The following is a 22,664-nucleotide window of genomic DNA, read 5'->3' on the forward strand; positions in this document are numbered from 1 at the left end:
GTGGTGGTGCGAAGGAGAATGAAAGGCTTTGTTATGTTTGTGATAGGATAGATGCTCAGCGTGGACACAGCCATGGGGTTGCGTTGCACAACATTTAGCGTAGATTGTTCTCACACATTCTCTTTCTTTATCTCTGGTAACGTAAGTTGTAGCGTGTCTCTGTAGGTGCTAGTGCTTGCTGCCGCTAAACCCTTGCCCTCTTTTGATACATGATGCATAAATAGTGTGAGATTCTGACAAGTCTTGCAGAGTACGTCATGTACTCACCTTGCTATATATAGCAAACACTTGCATGTATGGTGATGGACATCGTTAGGCAGTTATCCCACACACAACGGTCTGGCAGGGATATGGATGCATTTGCTTTTGTTCCAGTCTTCTTAGCACAATTTGTATCCTTGCATGTCTAAGGTTTATTCGCTTTCGTCATACGAATTGTATCTTGATTGAAAGGTACCCACGTTTGCAGAATTGAGCAACTCGAGGTTTTCCACGTGGAGATGGTCAAAGGTATTGGATCACCCGCATCACGTACGTACGCCCTAACACCTCGCTTCGCTTGGTTTTGGCACGGGTGATTTGGGAGGGAAAAGAATTATATGAGACCAGGTCTCATATTTAGCAGGTGAGACCCCTCCTGATAGATGACACGTGGCATTCACAAATCACAAAGCATCTAATCTCCCCCCCTCCCCCTGATTTCAGGTGGGGGGTGGGGAAGGTCCTTAAAAGCCACGTGTCATACATCAGAATGGGTCTCACCTGCTAACTCGTGAGACCTGGTCTCATAGAATTATTTTCCATTTGGGAGGAGCCGCGCGCGCTGAATCAATTAGCGGGGGAAATCTTCCGGCGATGGCGATCGATTAGGAATGAGATCAGGGTGCCATGGCGGAATTGAGAGAAGCAAGTCAAGATCCCGTGATTTCGTGGCTCGGCCGAGGCATGTGATCGATAGCGAGACACAGTAGGTGATCCTGCCTATAGATTGGCATGCATGCGATGCGATCAAATCGGGGATAATTTCCATCTTCCTTGATAATCTGGCGCCAAAACCTTTTCTGTTTCCCGCCGTGCTCCATCCATCGTCTTTGATGTCGGCGTGCTATATATATGCCCGTATGCATGTCCAATTGTCAAGCGCCACGGCATAGTCTCCCTCCGGACAACTCAACTCATGGCGCCTCTTCTGCCTCGCTTCGTCTCTCCCGACGACATGCCCCTCCCCTCCGACTCCGACGACGATGAGAGCCGTGACTACGACGTGGTAGTCATCAGCAACTCCGACGACGACGACGACACGGCCGTCCACGACAGCGCCTCCTACGCCAAGGCCGTGTCCGGCGGCACCGACTCCAAGGACGCCCCCGACCGCGGCGGCGGCGACAATGACGACGGCGGTGCCGATTCCGACGAAGGTGACGGCGGGCATCTGGTGCGAGGCGCGGGACCGCGCACGACTGCTGGGCCCTCGAGGATGAGTGCCGGCTTGTGGTACCACCGTCGCCCTTTGATCCGCCGTGGCGAGTTCACCTCAGGGAACGCGCCCGCGCCGGTGCCCGAACTGACGATGAGCGGCAGACCACGCGCAGGCACAGGGCGCTTCAGTTTGATCCTGCTCGTTACTCTTTTTCTTTCGTCTTTACTACTCTTTTCGTTTTTGCGAGTTTTCATTTCTTGATTTCCTGATGTAATCGCCTTAAGCATAAATTTATCAGCAGTACTTTATGTTCCCAGTCGTCGATTGGATTATCAAACTACCTTCTGTGGTGGTATAAACTGCAACAGATTTGCTATTTCACATCTAAGTCCCTATCGTTGGATTATTGTCTTTAGAATTCGTGCACTGGTTGATATTTTTTTTTAGACATTCGTCCACTGGTTGATGTCACGGTTGTCCAGCGTCGCTTGCCAGCCGGCCCTTGTTTACTACTACACGGCAATTTGTTTTTCGGTGTGTAGTCTTGTCCCGCGTCAGGCTTGCTTTTCTGGCCTGCTTTTTACATGGGCTGCAGCATAGTGTGGATGGATCGTTGTCCACAAACTAAAGAGATCGCATGGGGTGGATGCAGCGAGTGGTATTGTCCATGTGATTTTTATTCCTTTTTTATCGCATCTAGTATTTCTTGATTGAGACAAAATCCTATATTTTCAAATCAGTGAGAACAGAGGCACGTTCTAGTCATGGTTCCGGTTGTGTTCTATGTAGACTATTTTGTGTGCGTTTCAATTGTGATATAGTAAATTTTGCATCATACAAATGAACTTATGTGGTTCAGTTATGACCCCCATTTTTTTTCATTTTCTGTTTTGAGTATTTTTTGTGTCTTTTATATATTTTTAGTGTGTTTTTGTATCTAAATACTATTAGCAGCATTTTAGTGTTTCTTTATTTTCTCAATTTTTTGTATCCGTTTTTTCTTTTTCTTTTTTCTTTTTGTGTCCGTTTTTATTTCTTTCTTTCTCTTTCATTTAGTTCATTATCATTATTCTTATTTTTAAATTTGTGAATTAGTTTTTAATATTTTTGTAAAATTTTGAAAATGTTTGTTAAGTTAGTGGACACCTTTTAAATTCGTGAATATTTTTTAAAGAAACTGGGCCTGACCTTTTTTTCCCTAGTTGATAGTCCAACCTCGACTCACAACCGGGGTCAACATTTTTTTGTCCAGTTGCAAGTCTATCGTCGACTCGCAACTGGGTTTGTCCCAGATGCAAGTCCATCCTTGACTCAAAACTAGGGCCGAACCTTTTTTTTTTGTTAGTTACAAGTCCAACCTCAACTCGCAACTCGGGCCCAACACTATTTTTTGTCCTAGCTTCAAGTCCATGCTCAACTCGCAACTGGGTGTGACCTTTTTTGTCCGAGTTACAAGTCCACCATTGACTTGCAACTGGGGCCTTGACCTTTTTTTTGTCCCAGTTGCAAGTCCACCATCGACTCGCAACTGGGACCTGATTTCCAGTTGCAAGTCCACACTCGATTCGCAACTGGGGTTCGACCTTTTTTGTCTCGGTTGCAATCCCACCCTAGACTCACAACTGGGGCACGTCCTTCTTTTTGTCCCGCTTGCAAGTTCATCCTCAACTCGCAACTAGGCCCGACTTTTTTTGTCCCAATTGCAAGTCCACCCTCGACTCGCAACTGGGATCCGACCTTTTTTGTCCCAGTTGCAATCCCACCCTCGACTCGCAACTGCGGCTCGACCTTTTTTGTCCCAATTGCAAGTCCATACTCATCTCGCAACTAGGCCCCTACTTGTCCTTGTCCTAGTTGCAAGTCCCGCCTTGACTCGCAACTGGTCCCCTATTTCTCATTGTACCAGTTGCAAGTCCCCCCTTGACTCGCAACTGGGCCCCTAGTAAGTGTTGTCCCACTTGCAAGTCCATCCCTCGACTTAGAACTGGGCCTATAGGTGTTGTTGTCTTCTCGGTTGCAAGCCCAACCCTCGACTCGCAACTTGGCATGTACTGCTTTCCAACCCCGTTGCAAGACCACCGACTCGCAAGTGGACCAAGAGATGTTGTCGTCTTGGTTGCAAGCACACCCCTCGAATATCCTATACACCACTCACTACGACAAAATGTTGCTGTTTCGCACAAGACGAGAAGCTAGTAAATTGCAGATGGTCGGCCCAAGTAGCTAGGATCCGTTTTGTTTGTTTTGTTTTTTCCTCCTGGTTTTTCCTTGTTTATTCCTTTTTTGCTTTTCCTTCATTAGCTTTCCTTTCCTTTTTACCTTTTTTTAATATTGTTTTCTATTTTTCATTTTTTGTTTCAAAAAAGTTTGGAATTTTCAAAATTCTTCGTTTTCCAAAAATTGTTTGGATTTTTCAAAAAATGTTGAAAAATAACAAATTAGGTTCATGTTTTTCAAAAAAAATATTGCAGGTTTAAAAATTGTTTGTGTTTTCTAAATAATACTTAAATGTTTGAAACAATTTTCCTTTCTAAAAAAATTGTTCACAAAAGCTAATCATCTCTAAGTAACTCTTAAGCTTTACATGTACTGGACTAGGGGTGACATTATCTTAGTTGAGCCCTCACAAAAATTGTTCGAAATTTTTAAAAGTATTTGTGTTTCCATAAATATCTGGAATTAAAAAAAACACAATTTGAGAAAATGTTTTCAATTTTTTTCATAAACGTCTTCTAATCTCAGACGCTCTACTATTTCTTAAATGTTTCACGCTTCTGTAGCATCACCAACATTGATGTGTTGTATTGGTAGGAGGTTGTGCTTAGCAGTATCTGCTCTGGAGTTCGATTCCTCACGGGCTAGTCTGCTGAGGTGGATAGTTAGATGTGAGATATTATCTTACATCTAGATGTGACATAATCGGACCCAAACTGCAAATCCAGACAAAAACTGCAAATTCAGACAAACAGAGAGAACCGATCGAGCCGTTTGTCTTCTCTGTTTCAGACTTTCAGGTCATTCGCACAATATGTCAGTTTTTGGTGGAGGATCGAGCAGTTTTCCTTTTCTGCGAATTTTCTTTTCTTGATTTCCTTGGATGTAAGCGCCTGAGGAATACATGTTATCAGTATATTTTCCCAGTCGTCGCTTGAATTATCAAACTACCCTCTCTGGTGGTATATTATTCAGAAAAACAGAGAGAACCGGCCGAACAGCTAATCGTCTCTGTTTCAGGTCATTCGACGTTTCGATCTTACCAAAGGTCAGTTTTTGGTGGAGACTGGAGATGACGAGCACAAGGTGCACCACGCTCTCCTGCCAGAGAGGTGGATGTTTGGGCTTGAGCGATCAATATTGCCAAATCCAATGGGTGCCAGAATTTCTTTTGTAAGAATTAACAAGAGTACCTGATGCACATTCAAAAAATGGAAAGGAAAATGGGGATGCAATGCAAGATGCCCACCTCTACACCCAGAAAAAGAATATAATAACAATAACTCTACAATAATAAAATGGCAGTAGGTCAACATTCACCAACATGCTGTAAACTGTCCTTAAAGAAAAGAAAAACACTGTTCATGCTCTAGATTAAGTTACACCCAAGACACCAACGTCCAGTTCTTCTTTAGTCTGATTATTAAGATTTAGTCGAACCCTGGTACTTCCCCGGGCATCGGAGCAAGCTCGTTCCTCTCAAACCTTCCCTCGTCGAAGAAGGTGGCATGCACTATGCGTCCGCCAAAGTAGCGGCCTTCCAGTTCGACCAACGCCTTGGTCGACTCTTCTGTCCTCTCGAACAGCACAAAGATCCTCACTGCTTCGTCCGCGGGGAAGTCTGCCTGGGTGATCTCGAATATCAGCACGCGCAACACAGCCCCAAACTTGGAGCATTCCGAGGCAATCTCATCTTCCAGCTCGTCGTCAACCTCGCCCGGACCAATCTGCATATATTTCATTCTGATGATTAAAAACATGTTGCACTAGACAAAACTATCGCCTTAACTATAAATAAATCATGCAAGTAAATCATCAAGCAATATTCAACATTATGGCATCATCCCTCTATTCCAGCATACAAAGGCACCGGCTTAAGCAACAATCAAAAACAAACATACAGTTCAACAACATAATAGATCGGTGGGAGCAAACCCTGATACCATAGAAGACAGCTCCTCATCATGTAAGATCAAATACCACTTGACAGATAAAACTAATGAGGCTTCATCAGACAATTCACAAAGCCAAATGCATTGTGTGATCAAATACCTAACCTGTTTGAACCTTTTTTTTTTTATCACAACCCACAGTTGACATCGTGTCAAAACTGGGTAACGCCATTGTAGTGCCCAAATTCGACAAATTCATCAGGTTCTATGCCCATCAGGTACTATTCAAGGTTACTAATAAAATAGAGCAGAGCTGTTTTCTAGAAGTACACATTCAAGTTTGATGATTGTGTGATCAAATACCCTAACATAATATTCAAGTTTAATGATTATATTGCAAAGCTCAAATCATGATCTGAACCCATTGGTACAGAATCCATCATACGCTGAACTTTATTTACATGAAATTGGACCTTAAGTTACACATTTTATATTGAACTAAAAAGCAACCAGCTTATATTGAATAAAGCCAACAGCAACCTGAAAGACTAAAATTCCCAGCTGCCTGTTAATCAAAATTAACATAAGCTGTCTATGCTATATAGTGGTTAGATTTGGAAGCTAATGCAGTCAGCAAACAGTAGTTGCTATTTTGCACTACCCTGTTTACCCCAAGTTCCCTAGTACTCCCTCTGTTTGTTTTTATAAGACGTTTCAGACAGCTTGCTTTGTGCTGTTTTCAACGGTGTCTGAATGTCTAAAACGTCTTATAAAAGTGAACAGAGGTAGTACAAAATAACCAACAGTAGATTTACAGTATCACAAATAGATTCTCAAACTCTATACATTGCTAATCACCCTTCATGATTTAAGTCCTTAGCGTTCATGTGTGTATCAGTATCATCTGAAAACAGATCAAACAATAGCCTGTGCACTTCAACCATAAAAGAAACAAAATAAAATCCAAATACATATGCCACCTGATACCTGTCTAAAGCACTGCAAATTATCACATACCAGTCAGCATCGACAAGGCAATTATGTCACATAGGTAACTACATTTTGCTAGTTGGTATCAGGCTACCAGCACACAAGTAGAGATAATACTAAAAACTATATGCTCAGAATGGATGGTGATATATTCTAGAATAGTTGTTGCCTATGTAAGAGAAACCAGTAACAATAATAAATCAACAAGAGCAGCAGACGTACATTTGCTAAGGTGATATCTAAATTAGACAACGACCTAACTTCAGCTTAGATATTCGCATAACAGCGTAATAGATGTCAGCATATAAACACACAAAGGATGCATTTTGCAACTCAGTGCCCAAGAGGGGAAATCAGGGATAACCCATGGACCACTACTTCATCCTTATTCATACAAACCTGAAAATGTTGCCGTGATACTCTTATTACGCAGAAGTCATGGGAAAGCATTTACCATGTTACGCAGCAACACTACTCTGGTGGGCTGGCCTTCAAAGTTGGCTGATCTGGGCCTCCTGGAACTGCTCTCATCGACAATAACCCCTGCCCTCCGATCGGTCTTCCTAGCGACCAGAGGCGCTGTGATTCCCTGCTCCTGCTTGCCGAGCCCCTGGCCTTCCTTCCACCCCATCTTGGCCATCATTCTCTGGGCAGCGGTCATCTGGCCGCCGGCGCCCAGGCCCAAGCCAGAGGAGGAGGAGCCTGGGATGGAGAAGCCACTGGCATCGCCGTGGGGCGGAGACGAGGCCCTCTGAGGAGTAGCGCCGCCGCCAGCGCCGCTCATGGCGGCCCTCCTCTTCCAGGCTTCCTCGCCGGATATGTTGAGGGAGGAGGCCCTGGACTGCTCCTCGCGCAGGCGTGCCTCGGCCTCCCTCAGCTCGCGCTCCCTCTCCCTCTCCTGGTCCTCGCGGCGCCTCCGGTCGAGCTCCTTCTTCATCTCGGCGTCCTTGGCCCGCTTGAGCTTCTCCTTGCGGTAGTCCTCGTAGTCGTTGGGCCTGGCGGGGTCGTACTCCTCGAGCACGGTGGACTGCACGGCGACGAGGGCGGGGTGGAAGGAGGCTGCGGTGGTGGTGGTGACGGCGGAGGCGAGGGGGAGGGGGTGCGGCGGCTGCTGCTGCTGCTGCACGGCGCTGGGCTTGGGAGCGGCGGCGGGGCGGGGGTGCTGGTTCCTAAGGAGGGACGTGGGAGGGGCGAAGGTCGCGGAGGGCTTGCGGAGGGTCGGCGGCGCCATCTTGGTGGCGCTCGACCAGACGGAGGCCGTCGGCTTGTCTTCGTCGCCGGCCGCGGAGGTGGGCGGCGGGAGGTCGCCGTATAATCCGCCCAGCATCTTCGACAAAGCAGAGGCCGCACCGGCGGGGGAAATTGTGTCGATAGATCGGGTGGTTGATTCTACCGGAATCCGAGAAACCAGGTAGGTGGATGTAGCAGCCCAGCTCACGATCAGTGAGGCAAACCCTAACCCTAATCGAATCTTCTCGAGCGGATCTCGGTCGGAGCAGGGAGGAAGAAGAAGACTCGCTCTATCCGAAGCCTCGGAGGAGACAGGGCACCCGGCCTCTCCCCGGGCCACCTCTTGTATGGGCCGCGGCTGCTCGATTGGTCCGTTCTCTTTTTTCAGTTGATTTGGGCTATTATCTAATGGGCCTTTGGGAGATGTTTCCTCTCTGAAGCCTTTCTTTTTGTCCCTAGTTAAGAAACAATACCCACTCCTCTACCTCTTTTAATTCGGTTTATTATACATGGTTTGATTTATGGGGAGTGCTACGCGTCGGCTGGTTGATCTTTTCAGAAGATCCGCCGCCTCGCGAGCCGTCCGATATAGGTTGCTAACCGTACGATTGCTCTTTACAACAAGAGCATTGACTATTGCAACAAGATCTTTGTTTCAGAAACACGTCGGTGACTATTGCAACAAGAGCTTTGTTTCAGAAACACGTTGATGACTATTGAAACAAGAGCTTTGTTTCGGAAACATATCGGTGACTACTGCAACAAGAGCTTTGTTTCAGAAACATTGATGACGTTGCAAATCTCTCCGTGCATGATCCCTCTTTGCAAACAAGAGCTTTGTTTTAAAAACATTGTTGACTATTGCAACAAGACCTATGTTTCGGAAACATTAATGGCTTTGCAAAAGCATCTACGAACGGTGCTTAACCCCCAAATGCCTCACCGCGGAAGGCGATAGCTTGCCGCCGGCTGGAAGGATCCATCAGCGAGGGTTCCCCCGACATCAACAGTGCCGACGAAGAGGCCGTGCGCTGCGTCGTACATTGGGAGAGCTCGCGCTCGAAGCTTCTGCGCCACCCAGTACGCTGCTGACCGGCGAGCCCTTTCTCCGGCGCTGCCTTCCTCCCTTTCTCTGCTCCAACTCGCCGTGCCTCTCCTCTCCCATGACCCACCTCTCTCTCTCACACACACCTCCTTCGCCTCCGGCTACTTTCCCGGCGAGCTCGGGCCAGATCCGGCGCCCAGGGCAGGAGAGACCTGAGGGGCGGGGCGACCGGCTGGCCGGTGTGAGCGGCAGCGGCACCCAGCTTCCAACACCCCGTCCACTCTGCACCATGAGAGAAGAGATGCGAGAGAATAGAGTGGGGAAGAACAGTTGGGCGTTGGTTCAGAAATCGGGGGAAGGTGGATACAGGCCCACATGGACACGTGTTACATAGCGAAGGAGGCGGACGCGAAGTTTCTTTTCAGCCGGTTGACGTTGAGCGTTTTCCTTGATTTATACGGTTTTTCAGTTTGGAAGATATATTTCGATAAATATGGTATAATATTAAAATACAGTCGGGTTTTGGTATATACAACCTATGTCCTGGTTTATTAATCCCTCTCATATTTTAGTCATATTTTGATCATGATTTAACTAATAAAATATAAGTTATGCGTAGCAAAAATAACATCATTACAAACTACAAATCAAACACTATATTTTTTGATGACATGCATTGATATTTTGCTAGTCAAATACTCTCTCATCCCCAAATAAGTGTCTCAACTTTGTATTAATTTTAGTGCAATGTTGTACTAAGGTTGAGACATTTATTTTGGGACAGAGGAAATATGTGGTAAAAGTTTGACCCAAAATATGTGGTAAAAGTTTGTATTAATTTTAGTGCAATGTTGTACTAAGGTTGAGACATTTATTTTGGGGCAGAGGAAATATGTGGTAAAAGTTTGACCCAAAATACAATAAGACTAATAAACCTAGATGGAGGTAGTACCAAATTATTTGGGTATGTATCATAATAGCCAAAGCAGAAAATTTAAAAATGACATAATAGTAATTTACAAATTTATGACTTAAAAGACATAATTTTATCATCCATCAGCAAAGCATAAGCTCAAAGCTAAACCCTTGGTGCAATCCTATCTTAATTGGAAAGTCATCGTTCTCTCTCTCCCTCCCCCCCTCCCTCTCTGTGTGTGTGTACTAATATGCCCTACCTTCTCTCTGTGTACTAATATGCCCTACCTTCATTCTTCAGGCACCGTGTTTAATCGAAAAATGAGGTTTAAACTTAGTCATACTATCACTTTGTCTCCAAAGGCTCTCGGCACCTGGGATACAATCAAGGCCATCACCTTTTCATCCTATAAAATATTTTTACTACCAGAACAACAAACCATCTTTTTAACATCTAGAAAAAGACATTTTTTATTACTTCCAGACAAACAAAACATTTTCTTTTCACTTCTAGAACTGCATGCGTGAAACCACGCTCTTTGTATTATTCTTCTATATTGAATCGATCGCAATTGATTACAGACTGATTTATACACATCATCCATTCCTCTCTTTTTTTGGACGCCATAACGGTTGCTCGAGAATTCATAAATAACTTAATCATCATGATTATGGTACAACAGGAACAATGGCAGCATCAAACATTGTGGGATACTTTTTCTTTATTTTCCCTTTCAAGCGTTGGTTCATCTACTACTGTTTTCAAGTATTACCATCCTCATATGTACAATTATCCTGAAAAACAAGGAATGCAAAATTCTGTCAATCATCTGCAGCCAACTCCAGAGGCAAGAGATATTTATATAGCTAACCTCGCAACAGAAAATCCTGGAGATGCTTAGGACTGCTGCTCCGACGCCGTCCTCCTTTGGAGATCAAATTTATGGTTGAATATAATTATGGAATTTTTTCTAAGGGGAAACATGAATTCTTCAATTTCCTTATTTTTTTCATCACTCTGAACCTCCTTTTAGTGACTGCAACACAAGAATAACACTCAAAATCCCAACCATGAAGTGCATGATGCTCATGTCCACAAGGAACTCAAATCTCCAATGTGAGTCATATCAGAACTTACCTTGTACTGGTACTTCTTCCTCAGCCTGACAGCCAGGCGTACACATCTTTTTACATTGATTTTCAGTATATTGTCGTTGAACATCTGAAGACAAATGGACCAGCTCAGTTCCAAGGAAAATGAAGAGTACATGTATACAGATGCAGTTGCAGTAGATATAAACTAGACAACATTGACATGCCATAATCCATCCAATTTCAGCTTGAGAGCAACTTATATATACACATATCATGCTATATATAGAATGACTAGCAGCTGTCCTAACTTGCAAATGTTAATCTATCAAAACTGAAACGTGCACTCCTAACCATAAACTGGAATGCACAAAAGTCTGCCGCAAATAAATAAATTTTAATAGTTATTTCATGGGCCCAAGGCTTAAAATAATATGAAAAAAAGCAGTGACTGGAGATTCGAAAAGAGAAAGTAGTGACCCAACTTGCCTTGATAGCATCATCTATTGAGTGAGTATCTCTAATAATCTTGTGTCGATTGATTATCAAGATTGCTGCTACACAGAATATAGGCAGTTCGTCGTCTCCATTCTTTGTCAAGACATTTGTACTCAAATGAGGTATATGTTGATGCCTTGCCCAGATAGTAGCCCCTGACAAGCCACACAGGGGATTTCTTGTACTAGATTTCACTCCAGGGTTGCAGGACACGCGGATTTCACCATTTCTACGATGGGATCTCCTGCTTTTGGATTTTCTTCTCGCGTACTTGTTCACCCGGGGCTCTTCTTTGACCTCACATGACAAATCATTCTTCACATCTAGTAGCAACGGTTCTAGGCAGTTCGCTTCCAAATTCCTGATTGCATCTTCGTCAAAATCAGCAGCCCACATCATCTGAAGACAGAAAGCACAATTAATTAACCGAACAAGACTATACTATGAAGAGCCTTTAAAATATAATTGTTGATTTATGTGGGTACTTCCCCATGGTTAGTGTAATGCCAAATAAAAAAAATAGTTCGTAGATTCTGCAATGCATGTACACTAACTTAACCATCTTGTCACAATCAACTATTTCAAAGATTTCTCATATAAATTTTGTGGAACACTAGCGACTAAATATCCAAGAAAAAAAATCTCTATACGAACTAGGAACCGTCCAAACTAAATCACAAATATCTTTGAAGTGCCTGACAGACCTCCCACATGCTCAGCGACTCCTCAAAAGATAGCTCTCGACGAAAAAGCACTAGCAGCATCCGGAAAGCAAAATGGAGGCTTTCAGCACCAATTGCTGATAAATGCTCAAATAATTCCGTATCGGTCAATTCCATGATCTTCCACAATGCTTCCAACTGCTTCATAACTCCTGTCGGTCCCTCGAGCTGGAAATTTTCACGCTGAGATGCAACAAAATTTATATCACGCATTAAGTCACGCAAAATACCAACCTAACATATGCCAGTATAGTTTGACATAGATGCAAATTACCATCCTTCTCAATAGCATCTCAAAACACCAAAAGGCATCTGCATCATCCTCGTATAGAACAACAAAAGGGGAAAGCAGATCGCTCATACCTACAATCAACTTATACCATTTAGGCAGTTTAAATAATTGAAGCAAAATGATGTAATGCTCCATTGACAAGCAAACCTTGACAGTATCCAGTGGAAGGATCAACCCATGCATAAACTGCAAGTATATCTGACATTCTCGCCATATTTCTTGATTCTCCATAGAAATCAAGATGGCTATCTGTTCTGACAACATCGACCACTGCATAAGCCATTTTTAGCAATTAGAACACAATATGACAATAATAAGAGGCCTTTGTAATTGTGTGGTGTGAGGGGGGAAGAATAAGCATACCAATTCTATGCAGTGTCCATAGCCACTCGGCGACTCTGTCTTTGTTTGCGACTGGACTGTCGGATTTGGTTCCGTCAACAAAATCTGCTTCTGGCGCATCAGATATCTTCAAAGAATCTACTATTTCCCTGTTGTAGCCAATGTCATCTAACCATCTATCCTGTTTGAACGCATCAGAGTGAAAGATGGCTGAGTCGCTGTTGCTAGCCCGAAACAGATCACTGGAATTGGACTCCATAATGAGATCTATGTTATTATTGATTTGGAAGCTGTGCATGCGTTCGTCACGTTGTCTTAACCTATCTTCAGGAACTGAGAAACTACAAAGACTTTCGTCAACCCCATTGACATCCCCACCATCATTTGCGAACAAGTTTGTACCAGGCAGGGAGGGATACTCCATGAATGTCTCACTGTCATATCTTGGTTCACCCATGTCATTGTAATCCCCAGAATCTGACAAGCAACTATTCACCACTGTGGAGGACACCATAAATTTGGATGAATTATATACAGAGCTATCATTATGTGCGTTGAAACCAGCTACTTCAGCTGATTTGCTACAGCTTTGTGACTGTGGTGCTCCACCAGAGTCATAATTTAAGTTGGAGTTTTCTACTGTACTGCCAGGTGCATTTTCTGAGGCTCGTTGACTTGTGCTGACTTCTTCTCTACTGTCATTTTCTTTTGGCATAGTCCTGACATCCATCAGCTTTGAGCCAACAGCATACGCAAGCTCACCTGTACCAATGCTTGGGTGCATACTCTTGCATTGCCTAACTAAACATTGATATTTCTCCCTTCATATAAATAAAAAAATTCACTAGGTTAGATGCTTCTGAAAATGCTCTACAGCTCACATGTGTAAAATTATAAGAGGGAAAACATCACGGTAAATTGCAAAAGTAGGAATTTGGTCACCCTGCTTGCAACATAGGAATACATAACAAATGCAAAACACAAAATGTAAAACATTCCGGTCTCCTAGGTATGAAGAAATATTACTATATGACCGATCAGGGTATAATGTTTGAATGAAAAATCATATGTAGAGATACCATATAGATTGAAACTAGGATCCTTGTAGCACTACTAGGAATAGATAACCATTGGTCAGTAATGGTTCAGACCTTCAGTTGTTATACATTGGTGGCTCGATAACTGTACGTTCAGTTGTCACATACTAGTGGCCAGCAAGAAAATTAGCTATATTCACCCAAGCTACCTACGAATCATGTTACTTAGATTCTCTGTATTTCATTTACCTACTCTCTAGTATAAGTGCAAAATATCTCGAGTCATCAAGGGAATGAAGGGGCCTAATGGAAGTGCAGAATACAAGGTTAAACCACAAAACTGCAGGTGAGGTGGACTACCAAAGTAAATCCAGTTATCGAGCCAATTATGTTTGTCTCAGTGCTGCGTAGGCGCAAAAGCAGTCACGGTAGATAACCAGAGGCGTGGACACCATGACTGGGTGGTGTTCGTCGCTTGGGGATTTAAGTGTCTGTCTGTCAGTGTCTGTCTGTCTGTCAGTGTGTGTGTGTGTGTGTGTGCGTGTGCGTGTGCGTGTGCGTGTGCGCGCGTGTGCGCGTGTGGGCGTGTGTGTGTGTGTGTGTGTGCGTGTGTGCGTGTGTGCGTGTGTGCGTGTGTGTGTGTGAGGGAGAGGGAGCGATGGAGAGAGAGAGAGAGAGTATGCTCCCGCCAACGGGCTTCCGCCCACTCCCTTCCTGGGCGGCTGTCTCTACTTCTGCAGCATTGCCTTGCTCCGCCTGTGTTCCACTTCTGTTCCACTTTTCCCCCTTCTCAGTTATCCGTTTCTCCCTCCGTCCCTTCTGTTATCTGCTCTTCACCATTCTTTTGTTTTCCCCCACCGCCTCTGCCTGTGATCCACTGCTATGATCTCCCCAGCCTCTGCTATGCCTATGCTCTACTGCTATGATCTCCCCAACCTCCTCTGCGAATGCTCCACTGCCATTATCTCCTCAACCTTCTATAGCTTTATTCTACTGCTAGGATCTCCCCACTTGCTTATCTGCTTTTCTCTACTATAGAAGTGTAGAAGTAGAACTACTTCTCTCCCTTATTGGTGTTGACCTCTCTAATTTATTGTTCAAGACAGCTATTTATGGTCACCTTATGCCACCCAAGGAACAGTCAGGTAACATGATTGCCTAGTCCGCCATGAAAGCCATGGAGCCAATTACATCAAATGTATCAGACGTTGTCTCCCATGTTCTTCAACACACAGATACAAACATAAGGACAACTGTAGCCTGCGGCAGTGGTTTTAATGCTTCATATATAGAAGACAACAACGAAAGGATGTGGAGATTTAGCTACAAAGGTTCCAATTTCAGTATAATGCATAGATGACCGAATCGAAGCCTGCTACAGCCTATTATTCAAGATAATAAAATGGAAAACAATCACGTTTCTAAATATAAGGTAGCATTGTATGAAAAACAGAAAAAAAGAAGGGATCAAACCTTCGAGCGGCTCTTAGTTTCCTCCTATACTCTGTTGTGCTACTTAAGGCATAGCACCCAAGAAGAAACTCCCAAACTTCTGCTCGAATAGAGGGATCCATGCCCTGCACATCAATAATGGAGGTAAATAGTTGCTTTAAGAGCAGAAACCAGTGTGTTCTGTGCTTAAATTATTGACAGTTGTAGGCAGTCCATTTGGTTATTTATGAAAAAAAAAATCCTACTATACAAAGATCAATAGCAGTGCATCACAGGAGTTGCTTTGAAGGAACATGATTCTTTTTCCCCATTGTTTACATCAAAGGACAGCACTAATCAAGAAAGTAATCTGATTCATTCATCTCACGGTGCAAAATTAACAATCAGCTAGAGTAATCAGATCGGCATTTAAGGGAAAATTACTACAATGAGCGTAGCTAATCTAAATTTCCAATAAGGAGATGGATGGTGCATCTAATGCCAAATGAACTGTCTAAGGTTCGGTCAATGTATGAAGTAACTGATATTTCCTGGGTTCTGATACAGAATATATACAGCTTAAATATAATTTTCCTGGGGCATAATAAGGCAATGCAATACGATTCCCATCATGCTTTGAAGGTGATGCCTGAAGGCTGGAAAGAAGAATAGCAGACATGTCTACAAACATAGATACAAGGAGATGAACACCAAGTCTTTGAAGCACGAAAGGGATACCAGTCCACTCACCCCTAAGACAATGAATTTGAGGGCCTTACGGAAGCCGATGACCTTCCCATCGGCATCGAAACACGTGTTCCATTTCTCTCGCCTGAGCATTTTGCCCCCCTGTAGAACCGCAGATAGAGTTAGAAAGAAAGAAAGAAAATGTGAGTAGTGCAGGCAAGAGAGGTGAACATGAATCAAGCTGCGCACAGCTAAATATTCCATGCCATAGAGACTCTGGTTCTGGTGCGGTGTCGACACAGAGTCTATGCTGTGTGCTAAATATAAACACTGCGCCGACTGCCAAGAAGAGTGCCTAAGCTATATTTAGAGGAGTGACGATGCTGAGGTGTTTCATAGCATTGGCAGTGGGGATTGGTTATCCTGATGGCATTGGCGTACAGAGAGATGTATGTATAGTTGAAGAAAGAAGGAAGCGGAAGGGGACCTTGAGGTAGTAGGGGTCCGGGTTGAGGCCGCAGGGCTCGCGGACGAGGGAGCCGAAGCCGCGCTGCAGGTTGCCGCACATGATCCATGACTTGATGTAGTCCCCTCCCGCGCCCGCGCCGGAGACCGCGCCGCCGTTCCCGGTGCTGCGCCTGTGGGGCTGGGACATGGATCCTCCCCTCCCGTCCCCGGTACGGCGGCGCGGCGGGTGCGAGGGGAGTCCGGATCTCCGGCGCGCGCGAATCGCAAGAACCGTCGGCGGGGCGGGGATCCGAATCGCGCGAGGGGCCTTGCTGGCTGCCCGAGCGGAGTCGAGCCGGCGGCTCCTCTCCCCCCCTGCTGCTCTGGCGGCGAGCTCTTGGTCCTGGAGGGAGTGGGTAGGGTTCTCTGTGTCCCGTCGGCGGGTCGGGGATCCGCCGCCTATGGCTTGCTGGCTTGGTCTCCGTCCGTCGGTCTGGGCGCCGTGTTTGCTTCGCTTGGCTCGAGGAGTCGTGGGTGGGAGAGGGGGGAGGGGGGGTGGAAGCAACGAACCAACCTAACTGCAACTGCTCATCATTCGTTTCGTCTCCTCTTCTTCTCACTTGCTTCTTCGCTTTCCTACCTTCTCTACGTGCCAACGACCCAAGAAAACGAGTACCACCAAGAACAAAATTGCTCTCTCATAATAGTGCTAGTTCATTTCACTTATTTTTTATATAAAATTTTCTTATTACTAATTTATTTTATTAATTATTACTCCCTCCGTTTGTCTTTATAAGACGTTTCAGACAGCTTGCTTTGTACTGTTTTGAACAGTGTTTGAATGTCTAAAATGTCTTATAAAAACGAACAGAGGTAGTAGTATTTTATTTTATTTATTACATATTACACTGTAAATTGAAAAAAGGTTATGCTATTATTTCCTTATTATTATGTCATCGATCTACCAACAAAACAATGAAATTACAAACACCATCAAACCTCGAGATAACCCCAGCTCAGAAAAAACACCAAACACAAGCATTTCAAATTTCAGTGTATACAGGCTGCCTGATTTCTGCTTTGAGCGAGTGAGTGAGCGTTGCTCATCCAAAAAAGTGACGTAATTGTTTCCTTACAACCATGCGTATCATCATCATATCAATCAATACCAACAAAATGTGAGCGACGGGCGTAGGTCAAGCGTTCGTTTCCATGTATGCCGCCTTATTCTTATTCGGTTTGACAAAGAAGACGGAGCAGAAAAAGCTTCTTCGCCAGGCGTGGAAATGGTCCTCACGCCTCGGCCTCCATCTTCTCGCACTCTTCTCTGATGGACTGGAACAGCACCGACGACAGGTACCTCTCGCCGAAGCTCGGGAACACCACCTGTTTGTCACGCACACAAAACAGACAACAATGTCAGTGTCGATCGTCCGTGGATGTTTTCAAGACAAGAGTTCTATGAGCTAGAGATATGACACGTTGTTGTAAGATTAGCGGTATTTACCACTATCAGCTTCCCCGCGTTCTCGGGTCTCTGGGCGACCTTTATGGCAGCGGCCGCGGCTGCCCCAGACGAGATCCCGACCTGCACAACATACATTCATATATAGGTTCAGGATTTCTGATCTCTGATTCATAGACGACTGACTGACATGAGAAACAAAAAATGCAGGCTTCCTACTAATTAACCACTGCATATGAGGAACAGAACAGCCATACATATATGAACAAATGGTTCATGATTTTCGCAACAATGAGATTATGTGGTGGTCTCCTACACCCTGGTCCCACATGAGATTATGTGGATACGATGCAACAACAACAACTGTCCTTCTGAGGTACCACCTGCCCACCAAGGCTAACTCCTCCTCGTGCCTAGTAGTACTGAAACCGCACCTCATGTACTCAGTTTTAGTTCTACTGAGCCTAAAACCTTTCGATTCCAAAGTCTGTCTCCACAACTCTAACTGGCACTATGATGCACCATAGAAAATTTGTACTGGGATGCATCATACATTTAACAACACTATGATGGGAGAAATGAACAGATAAACTGGCTCAAACACGCTGCCTATCAAAAACCCACTATTTCTAGTCTAGATCTACAGAGAAGACCGCCAGGTGCTTACACTTAAATAGCAAGCCAAGGGAAAAAACAGACTAGCATGATGTGAGTCATGATTCCCCTGCTTTTTTTAAGCATATAAACGTTTGCAACTAAAGGACGATATCTCAAAAAGAACGCCGCATAAATGTATGGAACACACAAAAAATGCATCAACATGTGAAATTACAATACCAGCAATCCTTCCTGAAGAGCCAACTGCTTTGCTGTCTCAACAGCCTCATCGCTTGATATCTAGAACATAAGCAGAACGTGGTTAGATATAACTATAAGAAAAGAAAACCCTGCAGTAATAGTCCTAAGAAAGTAGTACCACACAACCCTAACATTTGCATTATACCAAGCAGAGCAAAAGGAGGGATGATCCACTCATGCAAGGACGACATCCACATGACTGAAGACGTAACAACAATAGAACTAGCATATGCAATTGTACTTGTATAACTACGTAGAACTAGCATAAATGCATAATAGACCTATCAGCCTATGCTGAGACGTTAAGAAAATACAGTGAAATGGAATAACTGGCACAGTTCAGCTGAATTCAAGAAAGAAACTACAACCTTCATGTCTTGCTTTTATTCTAAAAAAGGTGAAATATACTGACGGATAGAAAAAACTCTGACCTCAATTACTTCATTGAGAACATCACTGTCCAAATTCCTAGGAACAAATCCTGCTCCAATGCCTTGAATCTTATGTGGGCCTACACAAGCGGATAAGAGTTTTAAGGCAAAGAACATAAGTTTGACAAGCTCAAAGGAAGTATGTCTTTTTTTAAAGGAAAACTCAATGGAAGTCTTTCTCTGATAGCAAACATACCAGGTTTACCACCAGAGAGTATGTTACTTTCAGTAGGTTCAACACCAATAACCTAGAAAAGGATAACAGTATGAGCACTATAGAGTAGTTTTTTTAGAATATAACAGAGTACATTTTATTTGGGTGGAATTTGAAGAAACCTTGACATCGGGATTTTTCTCCTTCAGGAAACGACCAGCACCAGATATTGTTCCGCCTGTTCCAATTCCACCAATGAATATATCTACCTTCCCTTTTGAATCCTCCCAGATTTCTGGCCCAGTAGTCTCATAATGTACCTGATTGAATATCAGTAAAGATAAACATCAGCCTCAAGTAGGTTAGAAGTAATAGCGCACACTTACGTAGAGTAGAGACACATAGTTACTTCTCCTTGTTACCTTTGGGTTGGCAGGGTTGTCAAACTGCTCAAGCATGTATGAATTGGGTGTCTTATTTAATATCTCTGTAGCTTTATCTAGGGCCCCTTTCATCCCTTTTGCGGCATCCGTGAGCACAAGTTCAGCGCCAAAAGCCTTGAGTAGAACTCTCCTCTCCATGCTCATTGATGTGGGCATTGTCAGTATCAACTTATATCCCCTGGAAGCAGCAATGAAAGCAAGACCAATTCCTGTATTTCCACTTGTTGCTTCCACCAAAACACTCTGAGGGCAGAGAACATAAGTTAATATATGCACATATTGTTAACCAATACCCTTCCCTTGTTGATAATTGTTAGGAATGGGATAGAACATGATAAAGAAGCCAGCGAGTGCATATGCACACAAACAGAAGATGCCTCACCTTTCCTGGTGTTATCAAACCCTTCTCTTCAGCGTCGGAAATCATACTGATACCTATCCTGAAGCATAAATCGGTTGGGAGTTGCTTAGTTGGTCGGTCCATCATGGGAAGAAAACGACCTCAACATTGAAATGAGGAGGACAATAAGAATTTGTAATGTAACCTGTCCTTGACACTGCAACAGGGCTCCATAATCTCAAGCTTGGCGGCAACGTTGGCCACGCAGCCCTTGACGATCTTGTTGAGATACACCATGGGCGTCTTGCCGATGAGCTGCGATCAAATTCAACAACAACAACAACAACAACAAAAATCCTGAGACGGGTGCTTAGATTATGAGACTGATGATGATGTTTTGTTTTCTTGCTAAAGAATTTGCCCATGTGAAACTAGGATGATTTGAGATATGATGAACGAAGGATGTCGCAGGGTCAAACTAGATCTTTACTAGTTTAGGCTTTGCGGCATCAGTAAGCTCTAGGTACTAGCAATCCTACCAACCCCACTACTCCTAACTGGGCAGAGAGTGGAAATGGAGCGATTGAACTGGAGGCAGTGGATAGACGGTGGTGGTTACCTGGGTGACGTCGTCGGCGATGTTGAGGCCCTCGACCTCGGTGGCGAGGGCATGGCGCCTCCACGAGGGGGAGGGGGCGGGGGCGTTGACGGCGAGGAGGGATGAGCCGGGGAACCTGCGGGCGAGAGGCGACAGGACGACGGCCTGCTGCGCCTGCGCCGGGCGGCCGGCCGAGAAGCCGAATTGGGCCTGCGAGGCGGCGGCGGCGGTGGCGGCGACGGGCGATGGTGTCCACGGCGCCATCCTTCCTGCCTTTCCCTCGGATTCTTGCTTCGCTGGGTGTGATGGTGCCGTCTGCCCTCTGGGATTCCCAGGGGATGGATGGATATATGGGCCTCTTTTCGTTGCGATGGAGGGTTGGATGGATGTATTCGGACCTGGAAATGGTGTTAGTACATTCGTTCATCGGCCATCACACACCAGATATCTCTTCTCCACTAACTCCAAAAACACACACTTTTTTTGGCTTACATTTTAAGCACAAAAAAGTATGGTCCGAGGATGATCAGCCACGCTGGGACTGAGACACGGCCCTGCTCTGGTTTTAAGTGTGGGCATTCATATTCAACGCTACTAGAATTCATAAAACCGTTTATATTGAGACCTAACCTGGTTTTGAATGGCGGTTTTGCCTCTCTTTTTTGCAAGTTCTAAAGATATGCGCGGGCATTTGGAGATTTAGGGTATGTTTGGAGTTTATAACATGCAAAATTTCATCACAAGAGTACGGGGTATTCGTTTCATGTGCAACAATGGAAAATTGGTAAATATTCTTGTACCGAAGATACACTTAGGGTTTGGAGATCAATTCTCCTTGTTCTTATACCAAAAATAAATTATAATATTTTCTTGAGGAATGTGTATGGTTCTCAATTAATAGGATCCATGTGTTTGTGTTTTTTCTATTTATTTTCAAAATTTTGAAGTTGTAGTTTCCCTATATGACTGGGTTTTTTGTTCCTTTATTTCAAACAATGAAATAGTTTACATGTGTCGAGATTGTTGGTGCAATCACGTGTGCTCCATAAATAACGCAAAAGATAAGAGAACTCTGTTGTTGCTTTTTAAACGTGGTATAAATGGTCATATGTGGGAATGAACTATGGGTTACATTTCATCAAGTTTGCTAAAGTTTTAAAATTTTATAAATTTCTTGAAACATAAAAATCACTTTTTGAAAATGGTTAGGGTTTTAATTTATATGATTTTATAAACTTTTGGTTTGATTTAGAGAGCTACATTGTTCAAGGCTCAAGCCGCACCAAGCACTACAGTTCGAGATTTAAGAACTCTTGTTTTTAAGCCACTAGCGTTTTTTTATGGTCAAAGGTTGAGTTGGTTACCTCATCAATTACTACCAAAATGACAATATATCCAACTATTACATAGAGAGTAGGAAAATATATAACAAAATATATCTCTCTAATAAAGTAAGGTTGTTAATATATCAATATATTTTTGAGCATGAAAAGGCACGCAAAGGGGCCCAAATGCATTCATCTCAAATAGTAGTACAAGGTGAAGTATAAGGCCATGTTTAAAGAGACAAGAGTTGAGAGCAAGAGCAGTGCCTAACATCATGTGATCAAGAAAGCCACCGGAAGCAGGAATCTAAAAAAAATCCTGATGAACATCTAGGCAACAAAAAATGCTAGAGAAGAATTAGAAGAAATAGTTGCAACTAGGAAGGAGTACATTAGATCGCGTAAGTCAAATTCATGTGAGCATCCTGATCGCTGCAAATACATGATTCTTTGACCTGCAAATTTATCAAAATGCTGAAATTATCTCCCAGTAGACTGTCCTTTCAACATAGTTCAAATCGCAGCGGTGAAGGGAACCTTAGAGTGTTTGCATAAAGAGAACGAAAGTCGCAAAAACTTCAAAGCACATGGAATCTAGAAGCTTAAGGAAGAGAGGTCAGCATCTGCATTACCAACATATAACCATATAGGCTAAATATCCATCGAGATTGGCGTTTTGCAAAGCATGAATATAACCACAAGGCATGTGAGAGTGTTGTGAGTTGGAACAAGTAAAAAAGCAGATGGAGCTGGTGAGAGCCTCGTGAGCACAAATGTGGACATCTTCATTTAGAGA

At 43.9% G+C, this 22,664-nt stretch overlaps 3 protein-coding genes across 3 annotated transcripts; all 3 read right to left on the reverse strand.

The window, feature by feature from the left end:
- Nucleotides 1-4,905: 4,905 nt before the first annotated feature.
- Nucleotides 4,906-8,145, reverse strand: LOC109773310 (DNA-damage-repair/toleration protein 111). The gene is made up of 2 exons (XM_020332002.4): nt 6,971-8,145; nt 4,906-5,361 (listed from the first exon to the last, which is right to left on the reverse strand). Exons 1-2 carry the CDS (start codon nt 7,841-7,843, stop codon nt 5,065-5,067), a joined length of 1,170 nt encoding a protein of 389 aa, XP_020187591.1. The 5' UTR covers nt 7,844-8,145; the 3' UTR covers nt 4,906-5,064.
- A 2,005-nt stretch (nt 8,146-10,150) lies between these two features.
- LOC109773309 (rab GTPase-activating protein 22) lies at nt 10,151-16,928 on the reverse strand. Its single transcript, XM_020332001.4, has 11 exons — nt 16,295-16,928; nt 15,871-15,969; nt 15,163-15,266; nt 12,674-13,473; nt 12,458-12,580; nt 12,293-12,381; nt 12,001-12,201; nt 11,288-11,695; nt 10,845-10,928; nt 10,579-10,743; nt 10,151-10,501 (listed from the first exon to the last, which is right to left on the reverse strand). The coding sequence occupies exons 1-10, from the start codon at nt 16,460-16,462 to the stop codon at nt 10,720-10,722; spliced, it is 2,100 nt and encodes a 699-aa protein (XP_020187590.1). The 5' UTR covers nt 16,463-16,928; the 3' UTR covers nt 10,151-10,501; nt 10,579-10,719.
- Nucleotides 16,929-17,273: 345 nt separating this feature from the next.
- Nucleotides 17,274-21,040, reverse strand: LOC109773307 (cysteine synthase). The gene is made up of 10 exons (XM_073509977.1): nt 20,565-21,040; nt 20,151-20,260; nt 19,988-20,045; nt 19,585-19,848; nt 19,345-19,482; nt 19,205-19,256; nt 19,009-19,088; nt 18,557-18,616; nt 17,762-17,842; nt 17,274-17,640 (listed from the first exon to the last, which is right to left on the reverse strand). The coding sequence occupies exons 1-10, from the start codon at nt 20,805-20,807 to the stop codon at nt 17,548-17,550; spliced, it is 1,179 nt and encodes a 392-aa protein (XP_073366078.1). The 5' UTR covers nt 20,808-21,040; the 3' UTR covers nt 17,274-17,547.
- Between the last annotated feature and the right edge of the window lie 1,624 nt (nt 21,041-22,664).

The sequence above is a fragment of the Aegilops tauschii genome, chromosome 3, assembly GCF_002575655.3.
Source record: "Aegilops tauschii subsp. strangulata cultivar AL8/78 chromosome 3, Aet v6.0, whole genome shotgun sequence".
Taxonomy (NCBI): Eukaryota; Viridiplantae; Streptophyta; class Magnoliopsida; order Poales; family Poaceae; genus Aegilops; species Aegilops tauschii.

Coding starts and splice junctions, on each gene's coding strand:
- LOC109773310 (XM_020332002.4), bottom strand. CDS start 7,843: ATGCTGGGCGGATTATACGGCGACCTCCCGCCGCCCACCTCCGCGGCC. Junction 5,362..6,970: donor TAGTGTTGCTGCGTAACATG/GTAAATGCTTTC, acceptor AAATATATGCAG/ATTGGTCCGGGCGAGGTTGA.
- LOC109773309 (XM_020332001.4), bottom strand. CDS start 16,462: ATGTCCCAGCCCCACAGGCGCAGCACCGGGAACGGCGGCGCGGTCTCC. Junction 15,267..15,870: donor TCAAATTCATTGTCTTAGGG/GTGAGTGGACTG, acceptor ATTGATGTGCAG/GGCATGGATCCCTCTATTCG. Junction 13,474..15,162: donor AAACTAAGAGCCGCTCGAAG/GTTTGATCCCTT, acceptor ATTTATATGAAG/GGAGAAATATCAATGTTTAG.
- LOC109773307 (XM_073509977.1), bottom strand. CDS start 20,807: ATGGCGCCGTGGACACCATCGCCCGTCGCCGCCACCGCCGCCGCCGCC. Junction 20,261..20,564: donor TCGCCGACGACGTCACCCAG/GTAACCACCACC, acceptor ATTTGATCGCAG/CTCATCGGCAAGACGCCCAT. Junction 19,089..19,204: donor ACTCTCTGGTGGTAAACCTG/GTATGTTTGCTA, acceptor CCGCTTGTGTAG/GCCCACATAAGATTCAAGGC.